The 22,031-nt window shown below is 43.7% G+C and overlaps 1 protein-coding gene across 1 annotated transcript; it reads left to right on the top strand.

Annotated features, from left to right (window-relative positions):
• Positions 1-9,105: 9,105 nt before the first annotated feature.
• On the top strand, positions 9,106-21,718 carry optc (opticin). Its single transcript, XM_061688817.1, has 7 exons — positions 9,106-9,248; positions 11,473-11,694; positions 13,153-13,309; positions 13,431-13,589; positions 13,686-13,888; positions 15,549-15,644; positions 18,682-21,718. The coding sequence occupies exons 2-7, from the start codon at positions 11,491-11,493 to the stop codon at positions 18,847-18,849; spliced, it is 987 nt and encodes a 328-aa protein (XP_061544801.1). The 5' UTR covers positions 9,106-9,248; positions 11,473-11,490; the 3' UTR covers positions 18,850-21,718.
• Positions 21,719-22,031: the final 313 nt, after the last annotated feature.

The following is a 22,031-nucleotide window of genomic DNA, read 5'->3' as shown; positions in this document are numbered from 1 at the left end:
TTTTTTGTTCACTTTATTTTCTCTTATTCATGAATGTACTTGTTTTGTTGTTGTTGTTTGTTTAGTTTTTTTCTCACACTTTAGACTGATTTGCATGATGAAAGGACACATGCACGGGGTGGGGGTCTTCTCTTCTTGACCCTGTGTTTGCGGTTTCGGCGTCTGTGGGGGCGGGACTTTCTTTACTCCTTCCTGATCTTGGGGGCCGGATGACTAGATAGACCTCCCGGAGGGCATTGCTGGTGGACTCGCTCATGTTCCACAGGTGCGGTGCCAGCTGGCTACTGGTGGGGAGTGGTGGGGCCCCCACCAGTAGCCAGCCCCACCACACACTGGTGGGGAGTGGTGGGGCCCCCATGTCGCTCCTGGGGCCTGCTTCCTCCTCTTCTACACGGTGAAGCAGCAGTTAGCTATTATGCTTAACACAAATGAAATAAGTTGCCAACAGAAGTGACATCAGCCCCAAGTGTGCATGTTTTTAAGTCCAGGGTACTTTTTTTCCACTGTTAAATGATATTTTTTGCACTGTATGCTATTTTAATTGTTGTACTTTGTTTTAAATGTTTACAAGCTGTTTTTTTTATTTGTTTTTGAATGCTTTTGATCATGTAAAGCACATTGAGTTACCTTGCGTATGAAATGCACTATATAAATAAATTTGCTTTGCTTTGCTTTGCTTCTTTTCATTCCTTGCGTACCACTGTGGTCGCCTCCTCCTCTTCTCGTGGGGGTGGGGGGAGTTAAGGCTGCGGGCTGTGTGGCCTGCTGTGGGGCTTTTGTCCCTGCCTGGTCTGGGGGGTTGGGTCCACCTCCCACACTCGGGGCGGGTCGTGGGTGCTTGCTGGAATGCGGGGAGATTCCTGGGTGCTGCGGGGCTGGGTGGGGCAGCCCTCTCTGTCTGTGGCTGTCCTGCCTGATGGGCTCAACCTACAGGAGCCATGCCTCTTAATCACTCACTCTTACACCATTAATTCATCTTCCGTTCCGCTGAACCTTACTGGAGTCGCAGGCGTGCTGCAGCCTATCCCAGCTACCTTTGGGCGAGAGGCGGGGTACACCCTGAACTGGTCGTCAGCCAATTGCAGGGCACATATAAACCAACAACCATTCGTACACACTTTCACACCTATGGGCAATTTAGAGTCTTCAATTCACCTACCACGCATGTTTTTGGGATGTGGGAGGAAACCGGAGTACCCGGAGAAAACCCACGCAGGAGAACATGCAGACTCCACACGGCGGGGCCGGGATTTGAACCCCAGTCCTCAGAACTGTGAGGCAGATGTGCTAACCAGTTGCACACTGTGCCGCCCACTCTTACAACACTCACTGTAAATATTTTTTCTTTTTTTTTTTTTTCCGTTGGTCACATCCGGGCACATACACATATTCAGGCTTTCTTGGGGGCTAGTGTAGGATCGGGGGGGTGCAGGTGTCAGACCGGGTTTCAGGACGTCAATACTGTTTCCCGGTCCAGGCACCCTGCCCCTCCGCCCTGACTTCCCCCCAGAATTTTGACTTCCAGCCGGGGACCTGGGAGTCATAGTAACAGGGGTGAGGTGGGTTTTCACTAGCCTCATGGCGGTGCTTCTGAGGCCAGGTCCCCCGGGCTGGATGGCTGCTTGGCATATGGGTGCTCCTCTCATGCCCCAAGGCTGCTCCCTGCCCCTCCCCCCCTATTGTTCCCTTGTCGGGCGCCCCTATCCGCCCTCCTTTCCATCAAACAAGGGACGCTGTCATACCCTCAGGCTGGGCGAAGACTGGCTGCATTGTGGTTCCTGCGGGATGGTCTTGCTCTCCTGGGGTTGGGGGGGGGCGTGACAGCGTGGCACGTGAGGTGGTGAGGGGGGTCAGGGTTGGTTGGGGAGGTGGCATTGGGTCGCTGCGGCCTCCTCTGAGTGGCCGGTTGTCGGGGCGCCTCGCTGGGGCCGGCGGACCGCCCTGGGTCCCTGTGGACCGCCCTGGGTCCCTGTGGGACTTGTCCCGTCCGCCAGACTGCCCCTCAGGTGGACTCCTGGGCCCGACTCCGCCTATCGATTGATTGGGTTGGGTCCTCCGCCTTCAAAGTGCAGTCACATTAATTACAGGACACGTCTGTCAAGATGTACCGCTTTGATGGACAAACACTTGAATATGACTAACCCTTATGATGTATGTGGAGGTGTCTATGACAGGTGTCGGTGTGAGCAGTCAACTTGCAGGTGACACGGGCTTCCCTGCTGACAGCTGAGCACAATGCTGCCAGGTGTTAGATGTTCCGCACTGCAGACTGAAAATGTCAAGTGAGGTGACTTTGGACAAGTGAGGTGAATGTGGACATACTGAAGGTGACCTTGCTCAGTTCTGCTGAATTGTCCAGTGGATTAGAGAGGGGCTCTTCTGGCCAGGTGTTTGGTCACTGAAGGAGGAAGGGGGCCCTTTTGACCATCGGTTGGGCTCCAAAAGGGATACTAATGTCTTCCTTCTGGTCAAGTCATCAGCAGGATTATTCTGTTAGCTCCTGGATCTCAGCTACTCTTAAATGTGGCTTTAGGGTTAGCTGGATAGGAGACACAGAATGACAACGTATGGCCATGGAGTAACTGAATGTCCTGGCAGGCTGTGTGCACGTGGAGGTACTCGGGGATGCCTTTCATGGCTGTTGTTGAGGATCGCAAATGTGTCCAATTTCCTGTCTCCATAGTGCACATGCACACGTACCACCTTCAGCATGATGGCCTGTCCATGCCCCCCGGGCCACTTTTTCCCCCCAGTCTGCCCCTGCCTGCAACCAACGTGGTGGGGTACCTTTCATGGGCACCTACAGATTCCTCATATGTTCTGATGCTGGGGCAGGAGCGCGATTATTCCCGAGCTTTTGTGGTTATAAATGGGAGCGCTTTGGAGCAGCCGTTCTTCTTCGTCAGCCTTCTTGGAGCTGTTGACGTACTGTATGCTTCAAGGCATACTTTGTTTTTTATCTTCTCTACCCGAAAGCATGCACTCAGATTTGAGAATTAATTGAGTCAATTGTTTTTGAAATGCCAGGTCCATTTAAGCCTCTATATATTCAGTTCAACAAATGTCTGAGATTCGACTCTACTTATTTTTTTTATGACGTTTTTGTGGTAACTTGGGTCCCCCTTCCCATGGCCTCACCACCTGTGGGAGGGGCCATAGGGGTCGGGTGCAGTGTGAGCTGGGCGGTGGCCGAAGGCAGGGACGTTGGCGAACCGATCCCCAGCTATAGAAGCTAGGTACGTGGAATGTCTCCTCTCTGGAAGGGAAGGGGCCCGAGTTGGTGTATGAGGTCTAGAAGTTCCGACTAGATATAGTCGGGCTCGCCTCCACAGACAGCTCGGGCTCTGGTACCAGTCGTCTCGAGAGGGGTTGGACTCTCTTCCACTCTGGAGTTGCTCACGGTGAGAGTCGCCGAGCAGGTGTGGGTATACTTATTGCCCCTCGACTCGGCGCCTGTACGTTGGAGTTCATCCTGGTGGACGAGAGGGTAGCCTCCCTCCGCCTTTGGGTGGGGGGATGGGTCCTGACTGTTGTTTGTGCCTATGCACCAAACAGCAGTTCAGAGTACTCACCCATTTTGGAGTCCTTGGAAGGGGTGCTGGAGAGCGTTCCCGCTGGAGACTCCATCATTCTGCTAGGGGACTTCAATGCTCACGTGGGCAATGACAGTAAGACCTGGAAAGGCGTGATTGGGAGGAACGGCCCCCCGGATCAGAAACCGAGCGGTGTTCTGTTATTGGACTTCTGTGGACTTCCATGTTCAAGCGTAAGGGTGTCCCCACACGCACTTGGCACCAGGACAACCTAGGTCCTCAGTTCGATGGTGGACTTTGTGGTGGTGTCATCGGACTTGCGGCCGCATGTCTTGGACAGTCGGGTGAAGAGAGGGGCGAAGCTGTCAATTGATCAGCACCTGGTGGTGAGTTGGCTCCGATGGTGGGAGAAGATGCCGGTCCGACCTGGCAGGCCCAAACGTACAGTGAGGGTCTGCTGGGAACGTCTGGCAGAATGGCTGGACAAACCAAAAGTTGCAACAACTTGACCTGTCATTCTCCCATTCCCCCTTTTTTTTTCTTCTTCTTGCCTGTGTTCTGGACAGTTTTGGTCGTTTTGAGGTTTGGAGAGTTCTCTGGGGTGACGTCAATAAAATTTGCCCCTACCCCAACAGAGAGCGAGCAGTATACCAATCAGCCAGTAGAGGGTGTATTTGCTATTATCATTTGTAAATATATTATTTGGGCATTTCTGGACATTTCAATATATGTTGTCTATGTTTTTCCTAGTTTAAAATTTCGGCCGGACACATTTTTAGGTCTCAAAAAAGAGGACATGTCCGGCTAAAAGTGGACGTCTGGTCACCCGCCATCAGCGTGTTAAGCTAATGCTTGCTTTATTTCAAGCTAGCTAGCTCAAACATGTTCTTTACACAAAGCGATAAAATATGTTGACATACCGTTTTTCTTCTTTTGCGGAACTGTGCGCCCGAGAGCTTAGGTGTCCATTTCATGATGCAAAAATATTGTAACTAAATTCACCTGATCGCTCGTTCGCTGACTTGAGATGCACCCCCGCGTCATGTGACGTGACTTGCCAACTTAGTTACTTTAGTTTATTTTGTAATGTTATTTTTTATTTTCAAGACAGAAATGTAAAGGGGGCGCCAGTGGGCGTCACAAATTATTTTATGATTTTATTGAAATACTTTTCCTGAGGAGGAGGGTGCTGGCAGTACGCCCCTCCGGCAGATGGCGCCCTAGGCAACCGCGTATGTCGCTGGCCCTGCGCACAGTATGTGTGTTTATTCCCCTTCTGCAGCTTTTGTTGTGTCTAAATAATTTGTTTATTATTATTATCTTGGACCAGGTCTTGTTATCTGGACACATTACATCTCTAGCTTGCAGTATTGTACGTTGTGCAGGCCGGCAGGAGATTGAAAATAGCTCTGTAAAGCTGCAGTGTTACAACAAAACACTAGGGTGCGCCACAGTAATACATAAATTACTGAAGACCGAGTAAACCTTAGAATTAATAATAATACTGCAGTGTCACAACTATACACTAGGTTTCATCCCAGCTTCAATTCTTACATATAATAAAGGAGTAGATTAATTATAACATTTAAAATGTGAACCTAAATATGAACTGAACAAATTGATGGCTTTTCTCAAACACATACCTACTCATATACCTCAATTCAATGTGAAGGAATTTTCTAACTTTTACTATACTTATGTATAATGCGCACTATTGACTTTTGAAGGTTTTGGGTTGGAAAATGCTCAGTATGCATGAGAAATTACAGTACGTACAACCGATGATATAATTCAGGGCTTTTTTTCAATGTGGTGGCGTAATGTGCAAATCGAGACAGCAACAATGGCTAGGAGACGAAACAGAAAAGCGCTGTTCAATCTTTTATTGCAAATAAAATACAACACGTGAACAAATAAAATAAAAGAAGTGGTTCGATTGTGTCCTTCGTTTATTCCAGCTGGGAATAGGGGTCGCTGAGCACTGGTGGAATGCAGCCAGCCACCCCTCTTCGCTCACTCGCGCACAAACAAATGCCAAATGCAAATTCGGAAAAAATACACATATTATGCATTATGTAGGGAATTATTGTGATATGCACACTAACAGTCACAGTTCCACTTAAGAAAGTACACATGTTGATCCCACAGTAAAATCAAACATACAAAATTAGCTCACCAAATCATTAGTTCCGTGTAAAGAAATTATACTGGTTGATTTTAGCTCTTTTGAATATCTCTGTTTTTTAGTTAAAGGTGACCCAAAGGTCATTTTTTTTTAAGTAATTTATAGGCCTCCAAGATACAATTGAAAATGTATGGAGTATTTTTCAGAACTACTGTCAGTTATTTGTACTGACTACAACAATTTTGTCATAATGGGAGACTTTAACATTCATGTTGACAATAACATGGAAAAAAAAATCTAAAGAACTCTCTGCTATACGAGACACATTTGACCTCTCTCAACATATTAAGAGTCCAGCCCAAACTCAAGGTCAGATCTTAGACCCGGTCATCTCTAGGCATGTTGAAATTCTATCAATTGACATTCAGGATATGGCTATTTCTGACCATTTTTGTGTATTCTTTGAATTACAGATTCTTCCAAAAACTTCAGACAAACTCTATGTCTATTAAGAAAAGGTACAGAAATGAGAGTACCACCACTAAGTTTCTGGAGACCATAGCTGTGCCACAAACTGTGAATGCTGAGACAGTTGATGAACTTTTGGATAATTTCACCTTTAAAATCTCAAATGTCATGAATGCTCGCCCTCCTATTAAAACTAAGACAATCTGGAGGTGACTGAGAACACCGTGGAGGAGCACCATGACGGTAAAGACCTATAATTCAAAGTGTAGGAAAGCAGAACGTAAGTGGAGAAAAGTTAAACTCCAAATTGACTATGATCTGTACAGAAAAAGTCTTTGTAATTTTAACCAAGAGTTAGTCGGGGCTAGACAGCAACACTCTTCTGAAATCATCAGTAATAAATTCAACAATACTCGCATTCTGTTTGGTTGACAAGCTCACAACCCCCCCTGAATCGGATAGCTCCAGAACTCCTGATAGCAGATAAATGCAATGAATTTGCTTGTTATTTTAGTGAAAAAAATACAATCCATCACATTAAATATCAGCACAAATGAGCAAAATGATAAAACTTTACTACATCTGAAGCCACCCAGGAAAAACTCTTTTACCATATCAGAATTTGATACAGTTGACCAAAAAACTGCAGAGAAAACGGTTCAGCAGCTGAAACCATCAACGAGCTGTCTTGACTCAATAACATCTGACTTTTTCAAAGCTATTGCGAAGTCTGTGCTCGCTAATTTGCAGCAAATAATTGCTCACTTCAGTCAGGCGAGTTTCCTAAAGCTCTTAAAGTAGCTGTCATGGAGCCTCTGCTAAAAAAAAAATAAAAAATAGAACGCTGGACGCTTCCATGTTAGCAAGCTATAGACCCATCTCAAATCTCCCTTTCATAGCCAAGATTGTTGAGAAACTTAAGAATCTTTAACTTAAATGGACTCTGTGACAAATTTGAATCAGGTTTCCGAACTCATCACAGTACACAATCTGCTCTTATCAAATTTCTTGGACCCATCCTGTTCAGCCTGTATATGCTACCCTTGGGTCAAATTCTTCAGAATTTTAATTTGACTATCATAGCTATGCAGATGGCACACAGTTATAGCTAGCAGTGACTCCAGATATCTACAGTTCAATTGAGGTGTTGTGTCACTGTCTAAATAAGATAAATAACTGGATCAGCCAAAATTTTCTTCAATTAAACCACAACAAAACTGACTTAATTGTTTTTGACAATAAAGAAAAGAGGATTTCTGTTAGTAAATACCTGGAGTCACTTGCTTTAAAAAAAAAAAAAAAAAAAAAAAAAAAACGACCTAACTTTCAACAGTCATATCAAATCAATTACTAAAACTGTCTTCTACCATCTGAAGAACATATCCAGAGTGAAGGCTTGCATGTGTCAAGCAGACCAGGAGAAGCTCATCCATGCTTTTATCTCAAGTGGACTTGACTATTGTAATGGTCTTCTGACTGGACTCCCCAAAAAGAGCAATGAGAGTGCAATTTTTTTTTTTTAATGATAGCTCAAATAACAAATCTTTCAGGCCCCATTTTGTGTGTATGCATCATTGATGAGTGAGGCCTGCGTGCTTTCTCCGATCAAGTTTGGATAGGTCTCATACCACGTGCAGGAACTTGTGTACGCATGTGTCAGTCCCCATTTTGTGCATACGCAACATTGATAAGTGAGGCCCCCGATGTGCCGATGCTGTGCGCTCTGAGGTTCAGGAGCAAAAATGACATAACCAGGTAAAAAAATGTAATTGGCTATTATTTTCCAAAATGTATTTTACATTGTTAATGCTTAGATCAGACTACAGGATTTTAGCCCCGATATTGGCCCGATTTGCTATCGTGGGTGATTTCCCAGATCGGTCCTGACATATTTTGTCGGGAACAGCAAAACTTCTTGTAGTGTGACATAATCCACGTCCAACGATTTGGCCCTGCGATAGCCCTACGACGAAAAGTCGTAGGGCTATCGAAATGAAAAGTCTAGCATGTTTGATTTTTTGCTCTTCCATGTAACGTGACATATCAACGGCAAGTCTCCGACACCGCACCTTGATGTCGACCAATAGGATTGTGACCTCCCGCATGGCCTCCCGTGCTTGCCGTTGTCAGCATTTATTCAGATGCACAAACCAATGTTTACCGAAGCTTTAAGAATAGACAGAACTGCGGGATGTTTATGCACAACTGTTAGTGCTAGCACTAGCTTTCTAGGCTACATAAAGTTTTGTTGCCTGCTTGCGAGCCATAAGTACGTGAACATACCTCAAGACCTCCTTGAATGGACAGTCCAAAACATCTTCTCCCGCGCATCGGTGACGAGCAGCACACGTTTTTCCTTATTTTGTTCTTTTTTTCCCCACACAAATACATTTGAGCGAACCATTGTTGTTGTTGTCGCTGTGGTAACGGGTGCATCGTAATAAATCTCGTGTATTGTTGCCAGTGGCTGACGGAGATACGGCAGGCTTTTAAGGCAGTAGTCTGGCAATTGTGAAAGACCAAATTTGTCTTGTAGTCTGATCCAGGCATAAATGAAGTACCGCTAGTCCCTTTTAATTCAAGTTGACAGCTGACTGCATGATTAATTAATGATTAAAGTTTGAGGAAGACTCAAATAGACATTGAAAGTATTTTTGAAAGTTATTTGAAAGTAAGATTCAATCAAGCGTCTTTGTTTTCCTCTCAGGTCAAGAAATAATTCAACATACCCTAAGTCTCCTTTGAATCTTGTCTGTCTGTCCGAGTTAAAGTTAATATTGCAGAGTGCATCAATGTGATGAATAGTAAAGGGTTTTTAGTGTGTTTTTTTTTTATGTCCCTACATCTGTGTCTATTGTTGAGAACATGTTGACAGCTGAGTACACGTTGACTGAAATGACCTGCACAACCCCCTTTTTATTCTGCTGTGTCACCCCCCTTCCCCCATGCCTTCATAATGACGCATTGTTCAGAAGCAAAACTCTGGCCAAGGATACAGCAAGACCCGTCTGAATTCTGGGACCAGTCTGGGAATCCCCAAGGGTAGAAAAGGGAAATATAGCAATAAAAGTTGAAGAACTGAAGGTCCCAAACTTCAAGGTCGCACAGCGGGGGAAAAAACAGTAAGTTCTGAACTTTACTGATAGTTAATTGTACCCCATGGAAACCTTCAGGAATTAAAGAATAAATACACTGTAGCATTTATACAGTATATGTCAGTGTTTCATTTATTTATTTTTCCCTGGTGATTTACAGTATATAATCTGTGTTGGAATGTTTATCATTTTACTGTGAGCAAATTTTACAGGATTAAATCCTGCACTACTTTCAATGTATTTCCGCATAAAAAGTACTTTGGCAAAACATTATACATTGTCGAAGATTGCTCATTGCCAGCTAGTGTGGTGGAGCTGACATGAAAAATTATATAAGAATATTAAGCAATTTTAGTCTTCTGGCTCTATGCGCTCATACAAAGCCCATCTAAACACTTTGTCTCCTTGGCGACTCATGTAATTCCAATCCAGGAGCAACAAAGATTGATTTTATCAAATAAATTGCTCTGTTTTGATTAACACTGCCAGAAATGTATTAATTGAACAAATGCATTATTTGTTGTAGATATAAAAAACTCATTGTGTCATACTGAAAGATCAAAATGTTCGAATCAGTCTACAACAAGCACACTTAGCAAAGCAGAGCAAATTTATTTATGTAGCGCATTTCATACACAAGGTACCTCAATGTGCTTTACATGATTAAAAGCATTTAAAAACAAAGGGGGGGGGGGAAAGCTTATAAACATTTCAAACAAAAATAAAAAAAAAATAAAAAAAAATACTATTAAAACAGCGTGTGGCATATATATACAGCAAACAAATAATAATAACGCGACTGAGTTAAAAACTAATGTTGAATGCATGAAAAATACAACTCACCATAACACATAATGGATAAAAGAAGCTTTCTTTTTCTTTGAGGTAAAAGTCTCTTCTGGCTCCTCAGGTGGCCTTTTTCCTTTTGAAAAGAATCTCTCCGAAGACGTTTGTTTTTTACTCATTTTTGCTAGTTTGCGGACTTATTTTCAGTAAAATATCAAGTGACTGCGACGTGCAGTGTGGTGTTGTTTCGTTCGCGAACGTTCCGTTAAAAAAAAAAAAAAAAATCTTTTCAGTGAACGCAATGAACTGAATCCGTTCTGAAATGATTCGCTCTTTGAGCTTGGTCGCCGCCATGAGCGAGTCAGCTTGGAGCAGAAACAGAACTTCTGCAGCGTTCTGCGCAGTCTTGGCGTGTCAATTGCGACCTGAAAAATGATCCGGTCATTTTCCAAAAAAAATAAAACACGTTTGACACGCGAAAACGCAATACAACGGAAATTATATGAATTGGTCATGCCTTCTATGCGGCCTGGTAAGAAATGCCTCACGGACCGGCACCGGTCCGCAGAGACCAGTGTGTTTGTCCACCGTTCCACCATAATAAGCATTTTTTTTAAAAAATACTTTTCTGACAGTGCATCCTGGAAAATATTATTTTACAGTATACAGCTCTTGTACTGGATCTGAGTCGATATTGTAGTTTGTGTGCTAATTGTTCTGGCTATGGTATGCCAAGCAGAGATTTGTTTTACTCCTGCAGTCAACCAGCATTCACAGGCTCATGTCACTTTCCAAGTAAACATTCCTCTGGTATTCTGACCAAACAGCTAAAAATGCCCCTTTGGCTCACAAATTAAAACATAACTGGAAAGGTACTGCTTTGAACAGTTCTACAAGTAAACACTATAAATATCCCGCGGATTAATCAGAACTGAATCAAGTGCAGAAGAAAAGAAAATACCGAAACATGGCAAATCCCAGCCAATATATATATAGTTTTCATGAAGTTGTTTATTATAAGGAAATATTCTTCAAAGCTATTCACAATGGCGGTGCTACAAGAATGAATAACTATATGTATTTGGACACTCTTTGGACAAGGACTTTTATATTCATTATTTTTCTTTGTCCTCAACAGCAATGGACTAAAATGATCAGCGGTGAAGTGTCGAGATTCATCGCTAATTTCACAGGTTTTGTGAAAAAATGGCATTGAAGATATGCCTTTTATCTTCAATGCCATATTGAAGTGCCTCCATATTTGAGGGTTCAAAAGTATATGGTCAAAGTTAATAAATACACTTGTAAATGTATTTTTAGTAATGCTTGGAAGAAACTCTTTTGGAGTGAATGACTGCAAGAAGTCTCTAGCCACCAAATTATTACATTTGCATTTAATACTGTTCCTAACTATAGAAGCAAACACAGTCCCATTACGATATTTACACCTTTGTAATGCATGCAGGTGATCTCCAAATTTGAGATGAGGGTGTCTTTGGCATCTTTGATGGTGGGCTTTGCCTTGGCCCTGGTCTTCCTGGGTCCCTGCCCTGGTTTGACGGCCCCACTTGATGGATCAGATGATGATCGTTTTGACCTGGGAAACTATGACCTGAACAGTGTAACAGACTGGGACAACCTGGAACCCAACATTTATGGTGACAATTATGATTATGAGGACCAAGAGGTAAGAGGATGTTATCAATACAAAAAATATATTCTAAACCGGCGGGGTGGGGTGTGGGGAGCAAAGTATGACCCGAGGGCCACATATGGGCTTGCTCTCTTATTTAATCTGGCCGACCGAGCATTTATTTTACCAAGAATCCTACAATGTTTGTTGGAATAATTTTGACATTTCCCCCCGTAAAACGTGTTTATTAAAGGTCCCGTAATTTGCCAAACCAACGTTTTCTAGTATTTGGGATGTAATATTGGCTTTACGGTGCCTCAGTAAACAAGTGAAATAGGAATTAAAATCATCCACGAATTCCTGAGTTCCAGACGTTTTTCTGCCGAGAGGCCTGAAATCAGGTCATTCGAATTTCTGAAGTTGATCTACATCGGTAGCGAAGCGCTGCGCCTACCTCTCCGTTCCCAAGCCAGCAGCGCGATCGACATCACAAACACGTGCGCTCTACACGGAGGCAACCAATCAGAGGAAAGGGGGCGGTCTTAGCCAAATATGGACAAAGTGGATATAAAACGGAAATTGACATGTCCATGTTGAGTCCATGTCGGAAGGTGATTCTATGGAGGACGAAATAGCCAAAATAAGGGGACCTTGAACATGTATTTATTCATTTTATGAATTTGTTAGAATTATTTTTATCATCAACTCATTAGTTGAATCATTTTTGTATATCACACTATGAATATTAGTGAAATCAACAATTATATACTTTTAATATTTTGGTAGCAAGTGAGTGGTTAGCACGTTCTGCCTCACAGTTCTGAGGTTTAAGGCTTCGAATGTCGGCTTTTGTTTGTCTTCCTCTCCATGCTTGTATCGGTATTTGATATTTGAAGTAAAGTTTTTGTGACACCAGTCCTGAAACCTTTCTGACACCTCGTATGTAGGCAGACGTATACTGTACAACTGTTTAATATCCATCCATCCATCCATCCATCCATCCATTTTCTCTACCGCTTCTCCTCACTAGTGTCGCGGGCGTGCTGGAGCCTATCCCAGCTGTCTTCGGGCAAGAGGCGGGGTACACCCTGAACTGCTCGCCAGCCAATCGCAGGGCACAAACAAACAACCATTTGCACTCACATCCACACCTACGGGCAATTTAGAGTCTTCAATCAACCTACCATGTATGTTTTTGGCATGGGGGAGGAAACCGGAGTGTCCGGCGAAAACCCACAAAGGCACGGCGAGAACATGCAAACTCCACACAGGCGGGGCCCGGGATTTGAACTCCGGTCCTCAGAACTGTGAGGCAGATGTGCTAACCAGTCGTCCACCGTGCCGCCCACTGTTTAATATGTAATACAAAATTAATAATCAATATTATTTCTGGTACTGTTTTGAATACATTGCAAAACCACCTATTTACTTCAACGAAATCAAGTTAAACCACAGTTTAAAATATTTAACCGTACTAACAAATCACTAAATACAATTACACACGATTGACAGATTGAAGTAGAGACTGTAGCAGCAGATATCAACCGAATCGGCAGTCACCCAAAAGTTGACCACCATGAGGAAAAAGTGACCCTGCCTACTTTGCCGCCATTTCCTGTGACACTGGACTTCAGAGGATCCGGCCTATTTGGACCTGAGACTGGACTGGGTTTGTAAATACAGCACTCACTCTGCTTATTTAAAGACAAACAATGAACTGCACTTACCCGTATTTGACCTGCTACCAGTGATCCACTTGCTCTGTTCTAAAGCAGTCTTAATATGTGCAGGAATGCCTACCTGCCTTCTGTGTGTATGTATCGGAGGGAGTGTATACTGTGACGACACAGGCCTGGAACAGATACCACCCCTGCCCAAGGACACAAGCCATTTTTATGGACGTTTCAACAGCATCCGACATGTCAAGAACACTGACTTCATAAACCTCAGTGGGAAAGCAGTTTGGCAACAACCAAATCTATTGTAATGCTAATACAATTACACATTTAGAACAAAAACTTTTTTCTCGTTGTATTGGTTTACAGGTAGGCTTCAGTCTATTGACCTTACCGGAAACCAGATTTCTGAAATGGATGAAGATGTATTTCGCCCGCTACAGCAGCTCCATGACTTGTTGTTAGCTGAGAACAACCTGCAGGCCTTGCCAGAACTTCCACTTACCTTGAAGCACATTGATCTACGAAACAACAGACTGATCAGCCGAGGGATCCATTCAGAGTCCTTCAAGGTAGATTCTTGGTTATTCAACATAAAGATAATATTTACAGTCGACACACCCATGTCAAATGCAACAATTCGTTACAAAATTAAACGTTTGCAAAGTGACACAATGCCTATACATCTTCAAGGCAATAAACAATTACTAAAAAAAAAAATCTAGCAGATGTAATAGGAAGTCCCTAACATTTACAGTTGCACGCTGTACATTATGATGTTCTGAACCCAACTTTAAGAAATCTCCCTCAACTGGACATTTTATTTTTAATTGAGGACCTGTGCTATTTAGGACGACAAAATCAAATTAAAATTAAAGTACACTGCTGTACTCTTAACAATTCCTGGGTAGTTTTATGAAGTGGGGAAAATGTAGTTCTACGCAGTCTTCCACACCAAAGGCAATCATGCAGTTTTTTTTCAAAATGATGTCTGCACAAGACTTTCTAGCAAACAACAAAGCAGGGTCCGACGTTTAGCCTTTTTAAGTGGTGGCCCAAAAGTAATGCGCCAAGGATCATTGGGCCCCGTCAGAACCTGTACAGACCCCGTATACTGTATTCATGATATAATATCGTACGTTTGAGTGATTATTTCATATTTTGCATCTTTATACTGCATTATTTGAATGCAGCCCTATGGGGGGCACAAGCCAGTGCAAACCGTAGGCCGGTCCCAATCCCGGATAAATGCAGAGGGTTGCGTCAGGAAGGGCCTCCGGCTTAAAACCTTGCCAAACAAATATGAGCGTTCATCCAAAGAATTCCATACCGGATCGGTCGTGGCCCGGGTTAACAACGTCCGCCACCGGCGCCGTCAACCTGCGGGGCGCCGTTGGAAATTCAGCTACTGTGGGTCAAAGTCAAAGAGGTGGAAAGCGGGTTCTTCGGCAGAAAGAGAAGAGGAAAACACAGAGCCTAGAACTGAATGTGGGGACTTTGAATGTTGGGACTATGACAGGAAAATCTCGAGAGTTGGTTGGCATGATGATGAGGAGAAAGGTTGATATATTGTGTGTCCAGGTGTCAATAAACCTGAATGCAAAATACATTTGTATCCGATTATTTGATTAATCGATGCAATGATCGATTATGACAGCCCTAAGACATTGTGTACATACGTGATTGCCAACCTTTATTGAGCCAAGGCACATATTTTACATTTGAAAAATCTCAGGCGGCACGGTGGGTGACTGGTTAGACCGTCAGCCTCACAGTTCTGAGGACCCGGGTTCAATCCCCGGCCTCGCCTGTGTGGAGTTTGCATGTTCTCCCCGTGCCTGCGTGGGTTTTCTCCGGGCACTCCGGTTTCCTCCCACATCCCAAAAACATGCATGAATTGGAGACTCTAAATTGCCCGTAGGTGTGAATGTGAGTGCGGATGGTTGTTTGTTCTCCCCTGATTGCTCAGTTTGGAAGGGTTCTGGTCATCCCGAGCGTCTTCCATTTCAGGATTATGGAGGTCATTGTGCTCTTTGGAACCTGAAGTGCAGCATAATTTTTTTTGTAACCTTGGCCAGATCTTTGCATTGCCGCAATCCTGTACCGGAGCTCTTCAGCCATTTAGCAATGGCTGCAATATAACAAAGAGTGAAAAATTTCCAGGGATCTGAATACCATTGTATATTGTACTGTTGTATTGTTGTTATAAAGGAGTATTTCTCCTTTACACAGGATATGAGTCAGCTGGAATTCCTCTACCTATCTAATAATAAACTGGATTACATTCCAACACCGCTGCCATTAAGTCTCAGAGTGTTACACCTGCAGGTAAGTACACGTATAAAAGTGTCATGGTACTTTTGAGGTTATATATCATTTTATACTTTTACCTTGTGTTTGTACTGTGTATGATTGTTATCTGTGTACCTCAAACCTTAACTGATTCTTCATCGATTCCCACAGCATATTGTGAGGGGATGTAAAATTGTAGAAGAATTATATGAATGTGATTTCCCCTGATTACTCCCACCCCCTGTCTCTCACTGGCCCTTACTCACACTGCATTGCACTCATACATTGTATGACTTCGTGATACGAACTGTATATTTTACTGCAACTTCAACTGCAGAAAAAAATAATCGACCATGTCATTTTTTTGTATTTTAAAACAAAAACAAAGAATTGAACCAAATACCGGATGATTTACGTTTATTAATATTTTCATTTTAGGGGTAGAATTGCATGATTTTTTTCAACAGAGCATGTCAGCGATTTTAAAAGAGGTGGACAGCATCACAAAATGATTTAGGCAAAACAATCATCAACGATTTACATATGCTTACAAAAAATTTGTTGCATTGTCTTTACCACTGTTTTTAATTCATAAGATAACGTCATCCAATTTACATGCTTAACAAATTACAAAGAAAGTCTTAAAATCTAAAATACAAACCACAACCATTACCACAAAAAAAAAATATTTCAGTAAGTGAATAAATAACAGTGACAAAAAAATATATTCCCAAGGGCTCACTACCTGTAGGAGGGGCCATAGGGGCCGGGTGTAGTGCGAGTTGGGCGCTGGCCGAAGGCAGGGACCTTCGCTACAGAAGCTGGTTCTAGGTATGTGGAATGTCACCTCTCTGGCAGGGAAGGAGACTGAGCTGGTGTGTGAGGTCGAGAAGTTTCGACTAGATATAGTCGGGCTCGCCTCCACACACAGCTTGAGCTCTGGTACCAGTCCTCTCGAGAGGGGTTGGACTCTCTTCCAGTCTGGAGTTGCCCATGGTGAGAGGCGCAGAGCAGGTGTGGGTATACTTATTGCCCCCCGGCTTGGCGCCTGTACATTGGGGTTCACCCCAGTGGACGAGAGGGTAGCCTCCCTCCGCCTTCAGGTGGGGGGGATGGGTCCCGACTGTTGCTTGTGCCTACGCACCAAACAGCAGTTCAGAGTACCCACCATTTTGGAGTCCTTGGAAGGGGTGCTGGAGAGCACTCCCGCTGGAGACTCCATCGTTCTGCTGGGGGACTTCAATGCTCACGTGGGCAATGACAGTGAAACCTGGAAGGGCGTGATTGGGAGGAACGGCCCCCTCGATCAGAACCCGATCGGTGTTCTGTTATTGGACTTCTGTGCTCATCATGGACAGGTGAATAAGCATGCAGGGCAAGGGTTGTGAACCCCGCTGTACAACTGAAGTGTGGTGGGAGTAGCTATGTAAATTAAAAAAAAAACATCACAGTGAGGGGAGACCCAAGCTATTCGAATATTCATGGTTTAATTTGTCACAATAAGTGAGTGGCCCCACACCCAGCGAAAAAGTCCCAGGGCTGTGTGCCTGAGTACACATGCAAGTGAACAGACACCGGTTCGCATGCACAATGACTGCCAGAAGTGTCCTGTAATTGCTGTGCCTGCACCGCGGAGGCTGAGGACCACCCAAACAATTGAGAGGCGGGTTCGGCGGATGGGACACGTCCCACACCGAGGGACCCCAGGGCGGTCCACCGGCCCCACCAAGCTGCCCCATGCTCCCCGCCAAACTCTAGTTGTATCAGGCGTTTTCGGAGCAGATAAAGAACTTACTGTATGCTTTTGAGTATTATTACATTGTCTGCCTCCATGTGTTGCTGCATTATTTATGTTCAAATATCCATTGCGTAAAGGGTTATAATAATGACACCCATGCTATTCGTTGGCCTGTCTATGGCATTTTGCATAGATTGCTAGCATTGAGTTAAAGGGATTTTAACTTAATGTACTGGATTTTAGCGCTGTTATTAGCTCGATTTGATTCCTCAGATCGCACCTGACACATTTTGGCAGGAACAACAAAACTTCTGGTAGTGGGACATAATCCATGACCAACGATTTAGCCCTACAACGCCAAAATGAACAGTCTAGCATGTTTGATTTTTTGGGGAAATCTTCCATTTAGTGAGACATTTGAACGACAACTCTCCGACAGTGCACATTGACGTCAACCAATAGGGTTGCGAATTGTGACGGGGCATCGACTCCCATGCTCGCTGTTGTCACCATTTATTCTCGCGCACAAAACAATGTTTACCAAAGCTTTAGAACATGATTCAACCGAACACCAGAATGTTTACGTGCAAATTTGAGTGCTAGCATTATAGGCTTCATGAAGTTAGGCTGCCTGCTTACGAGCCGTATTAAAATTACGTGAATTTACCTCAAGCGCTCCTTGAATGGATAGCCCAAAACTCATCTCCCAAGCACCGGGTCGCTGTGTTTTCTGGTCCTGTCTCCCCGGCAATGTTTGATTTGACAAGATGAAGCCAAGTGATCGTGAAAGACGGGATACGATGATATAGTCAATGCCGTGTTGTGCTGCCACTGTCTGACCGAGAAACAGCAAGGTTTTATGGCAGTAGTCTGACATGGTGCCATCGTGAAAGACCAAATTTGTTTTGTAGTCTGATCCAGGCATAATCCAAAACGATGTAGTTTGTTTAACGCCACACTGTGGTATTTAGTTTGTCTGTTTAGTTTGACAGTAAACTTCTAACGATACTGGCAATAAACAGCTTGAAGCCTAATTTTTTGGGAGGGAAGAATCATTCACAATCTCCCAAACTGCTGCTTGCTGTGAAGTGAGTTGAGTTTAGTTCACTGCCACCATACAGCGCTTGTATCGCAAATTCTTGCTCGCAAGTCAAAGCAAAAAAAAATTGGCCCAAAGACGGCTCGTCTCTCGAACATCTCAGGCAGCAATGTATTGCTTAATAAGCCAGGTGGCTCTGGCCTGGGCAGATCACAAGCCAATCAAGGGAAGACACAGGTACAACTACACTTTTAAACGCACGAAAACAATAACTACTCTGTGTTAATTCCAATTAGGGCAACAACATCCAGTCCCTGCATGAAGACACCTTCTGCGACAGCCACGACCGTTACTTTATTCGGCGCAACCTGGAGGACATCCGCCTGGATGGCAATCCTTTGGACATGAATCTGTTTCCTCAGGCCTATGTCTGCCTGCCACGTCTACCTGTAGGAAGTCATTGATACTTACCATTAAAAAAGAAAAAAAAAAAACATCACTTTCATTTGTATGTGAAAATTGATAAAGGGTGTATGTAAGTCCTAAATATCATAATACAGTTGGCTGTGGATGTAGTTAGTTGGTTATTGATATTTGAGATTGACTGATGTGCCTCATGCGTTTTTTCGGGTACTCCAGTTTTCTCCCACATTCCAAAAACATAAAGGTTAACTGGAGACTAAATTGTCCGTAGGTGTGAATGTGGGTGTGAATGGTTGTTTGTCAGGCGACCAGTTCAAGGTGTACTCCGCCTCCCGCCAAAATGATCTGGGATAGGCTCCAGCACAGCCGCGACCCTCGTGAGCATAAGCGGTACAGAGAATAGATGGATGGATATTGACTGAATCTATCTGTTGCAGCTGACAATGTGCCATGTGAGTGAAGTCCCCATACATTAGTAAAGAGACCTTTAGAAGAACACCACTGTTTATTCCTTGGTTAATAGCCATAAGAAACCCTTCAAACAATTAACTCTTGATGTTATGCAAATAATAATTATCACTTAGCAGTTTTTCACTTTTTTAATTCTTATTTTTTTTTTTTTTATCGAGTTGTAAATCTGGCGGCACGGCGGACGACCGGTTAGAGCGTCAGCCTCACAGTTCTGAGGACCGGGGTTCGATCCTCTTTCCCATTCTTGCTTGATGTACAACTTTAGTTGTTTAACAGTCTGGCCTCTCAGTTGTCGTATTTTGCTCTTCATAATGCGATATGGTTGAATCGTGGCAACTGGACTCTTCTTGCTTGTTGAATTAGTTGTGTTTATTCTGGTTTCCTAAAAATGTTTAAAAAATTACTTGGGCAATTATTCTATTAGGCTAATGATATGTTGCTCCAAAACCTGTATGTACCTTCCAGTATTAATGGTGCCTTCACAGATGTGCATGTTACCCATGCCATGGATGCTAACACACCCCCATACCAAAACAGATGCTGATTTTTGAACTGCAAAGTTAAAAAAGAAAAGTTGTTCTTCGACTGTTGGACTATTTGCTCACACAGTTGTTCACAAAGTGATGAACCCCACCCCATCATTGCTTGTGAACAACTGAGGCTTTCGGGGATGCTCCTTTTTCACCCAATTATGACACTTTTTGTTATGTTTTACACAATGTCCCAACTTCATTGGAATTGGGGTTTGTAGTTAAGGTTATCTTTTAATCTGTTCCATATACACTGAACAAAAATATAAATGCAGCACTTTTGTTTTTGCTCCCATTTTTCGTGAGCTGGACTCCAAGATCTAAAACTTTTTCTACATACACAAAAGGCCATTTCCCTCAAATATTGTTTACAAATCTGTCAGGAATGTCCACCAGAGCTGCTGCGAGTGAAATGAATGTTCATTCCTCTACCATAAGTCGTCTCCAAAGGCGTTTCAGACAATTTGGCAGTACATTCAGCCGGCCTCACAACCGCAGACCACGTGTAACCACACCAGCCCAGGACCTCCACATCCAGCATGTTCACCTCCAAGATCGTCTGAGACAAAGCCACCCGGACAGCTGCTGCAACAATCGGTTTGCATAATCAAAGACTTTCTGCACAAACTCTCAGAAACTGTCTCAGGGAAGCTCACCTGCATGCTCGTCGTCCTCATCGGGGTCTCGACCTGACTGTAGTTCGTCGTCGTGACCGACTTGAGTGGGCGAATGCTCACATTCGATGGTGTCTGGCACGTTGGAGAGGTGTTATCTTCACGGATGAATCCCGGTATTCACTGTTAAAGGCAGAAGGCAGATAGTGTGTGTGGCGTCGTTTTGGCGGTGTGCTGATGTCAGCGTTGTGGATCGAGTGGCCCACGGTGGCGGTGGGGTTATGGTATCGGCAGACGTATGTTATGGGCAACGAGTACAGGTGCATTTTATTGATGGCATTTTGAATGCACAGAGATACTGTGACGAGATCCTGAGGCCCATTGTTGTGCCATTCATCCACGACCATCACCTCATGCTGCAGCATGATAATCCACGGCCCCATGTCGCAAGGATCTGTACACAATTCCTGGAAGCCGAAAACATCCCAGTTCTTGCATGGCCAGCATACACCCCGGACATGTCACCCATTGAGCATGTTTGGGATGCTCTGGATCGGCGGATACGACAGCGTGATCCAGTTCCTGCCAACATCCAGCAACTTCACACAGCCATTGAAGAGGAGTGGACCAACATTCCACAGGCCACAATCAACAACCTGATCAACTCTATCCAAAGGAGATATGTTGCACTGCGTGAGGCAAATGATGGTCACACCAGATACGGACTGGTTTTCTGACCCCCCCAGACCCCCATAATAAAGCAAAACTGCACATTTCAGAGTGGCCTTTTATTGTGGCCACCCTAAGGAACACCTGTGCAATAATCATGCTGTCTAATCTGCATCTTGATATGCCACACCCGTGAGGTGAGATGGATTATCTCTACAAAGGAGAAATGCTCACTAACACAGATTTAGACAGATTTGTGAACAATATTTGAGGGAAATGGCCTTTTGTGTATGAAGAAAAAAGGTTTAGATCTTTGAGTCCAGCTCAGGAAAAATGGGAGCAAAAACAAAAGTGTTGCGTTTATATTTTTGTTCAGTTACTAGTTTAAAGTGGGAGCTTGTATTTGAAGTGTATTCAATTGTGTATACGTTGAAAAGGATTTGCAAATCATTGTATTCTGTTTTCATTACGTTTCACACAATGTCCCAAATTTATGGGAATTGGGATTTGTAGTGAAGCTTATCTTTTAATCTGTTCCAAATATGTTACTAGTTTAAAGTGGCTGCATCATATCTGTAACACCATTCGATGAGTTGATTGTTTGAAATTAATAAAGACATCGTAACCTTCAATTTGTCACCTTCTGCATTTCTCTTATGATTTGTGAATAAATATAATGGCACATAATTATGCAAACTACATCTATAATGTGTCATGAATGCGAATGTATATGGAATCCATTTGAGCAGCAAGTGTCTCGCTCCTGAGCTGCCGCAGTTTGAGTGTCCCATTACTGAGGAGCAGCTAGCTATCTGAGGACTAACACCTCTGATGCAGCCATCCAAGGCCGTCCCTCAGAACTGTCCCAACAACCCCACTTGGTCTTGTGTCTGAGGCTTGATGTGCGCTTGATGGCTAAGCGAAACGGCTATCCTCCTG

Source organism: Phycodurus eques, chromosome 10 (assembly GCF_024500275.1).
Source record: "Phycodurus eques isolate BA_2022a chromosome 10, UOR_Pequ_1.1, whole genome shotgun sequence".
Taxonomy (NCBI): domain Eukaryota; kingdom Metazoa; phylum Chordata; class Actinopteri; order Syngnathiformes; family Syngnathidae; genus Phycodurus; species Phycodurus eques.
Note: the sequence above shows the minus strand (reverse complement) of the source record. Positions and strands in the feature narration are given on the sequence as shown.

What these genes read in the sequence shown, in the direction of transcription:
- optc (XM_061688817.1), top strand. Translation starts at nt 11,491, where the DNA reads ATGAGGGTGTCTTTGGCATCTTTGATGGTGGGCTTTGCCTTGGCCCTG. An exon ending in ATGATTATGAGGACCAAGAG is followed by an intron (nt 11,695 to 13,152) that starts GTAAGAGGATGT and finishes CACGATTGACAG; the next exon opens with ATTGAAGTAGAGACTGTAGC. An exon ending in CACTGACTTCATAAACCTCA is followed by an intron (nt 13,590 to 13,685) that starts GTGGGAAAGCAG and finishes ATTGGTTTACAG; the next exon opens with GTAGGCTTCAGTCTATTGAC.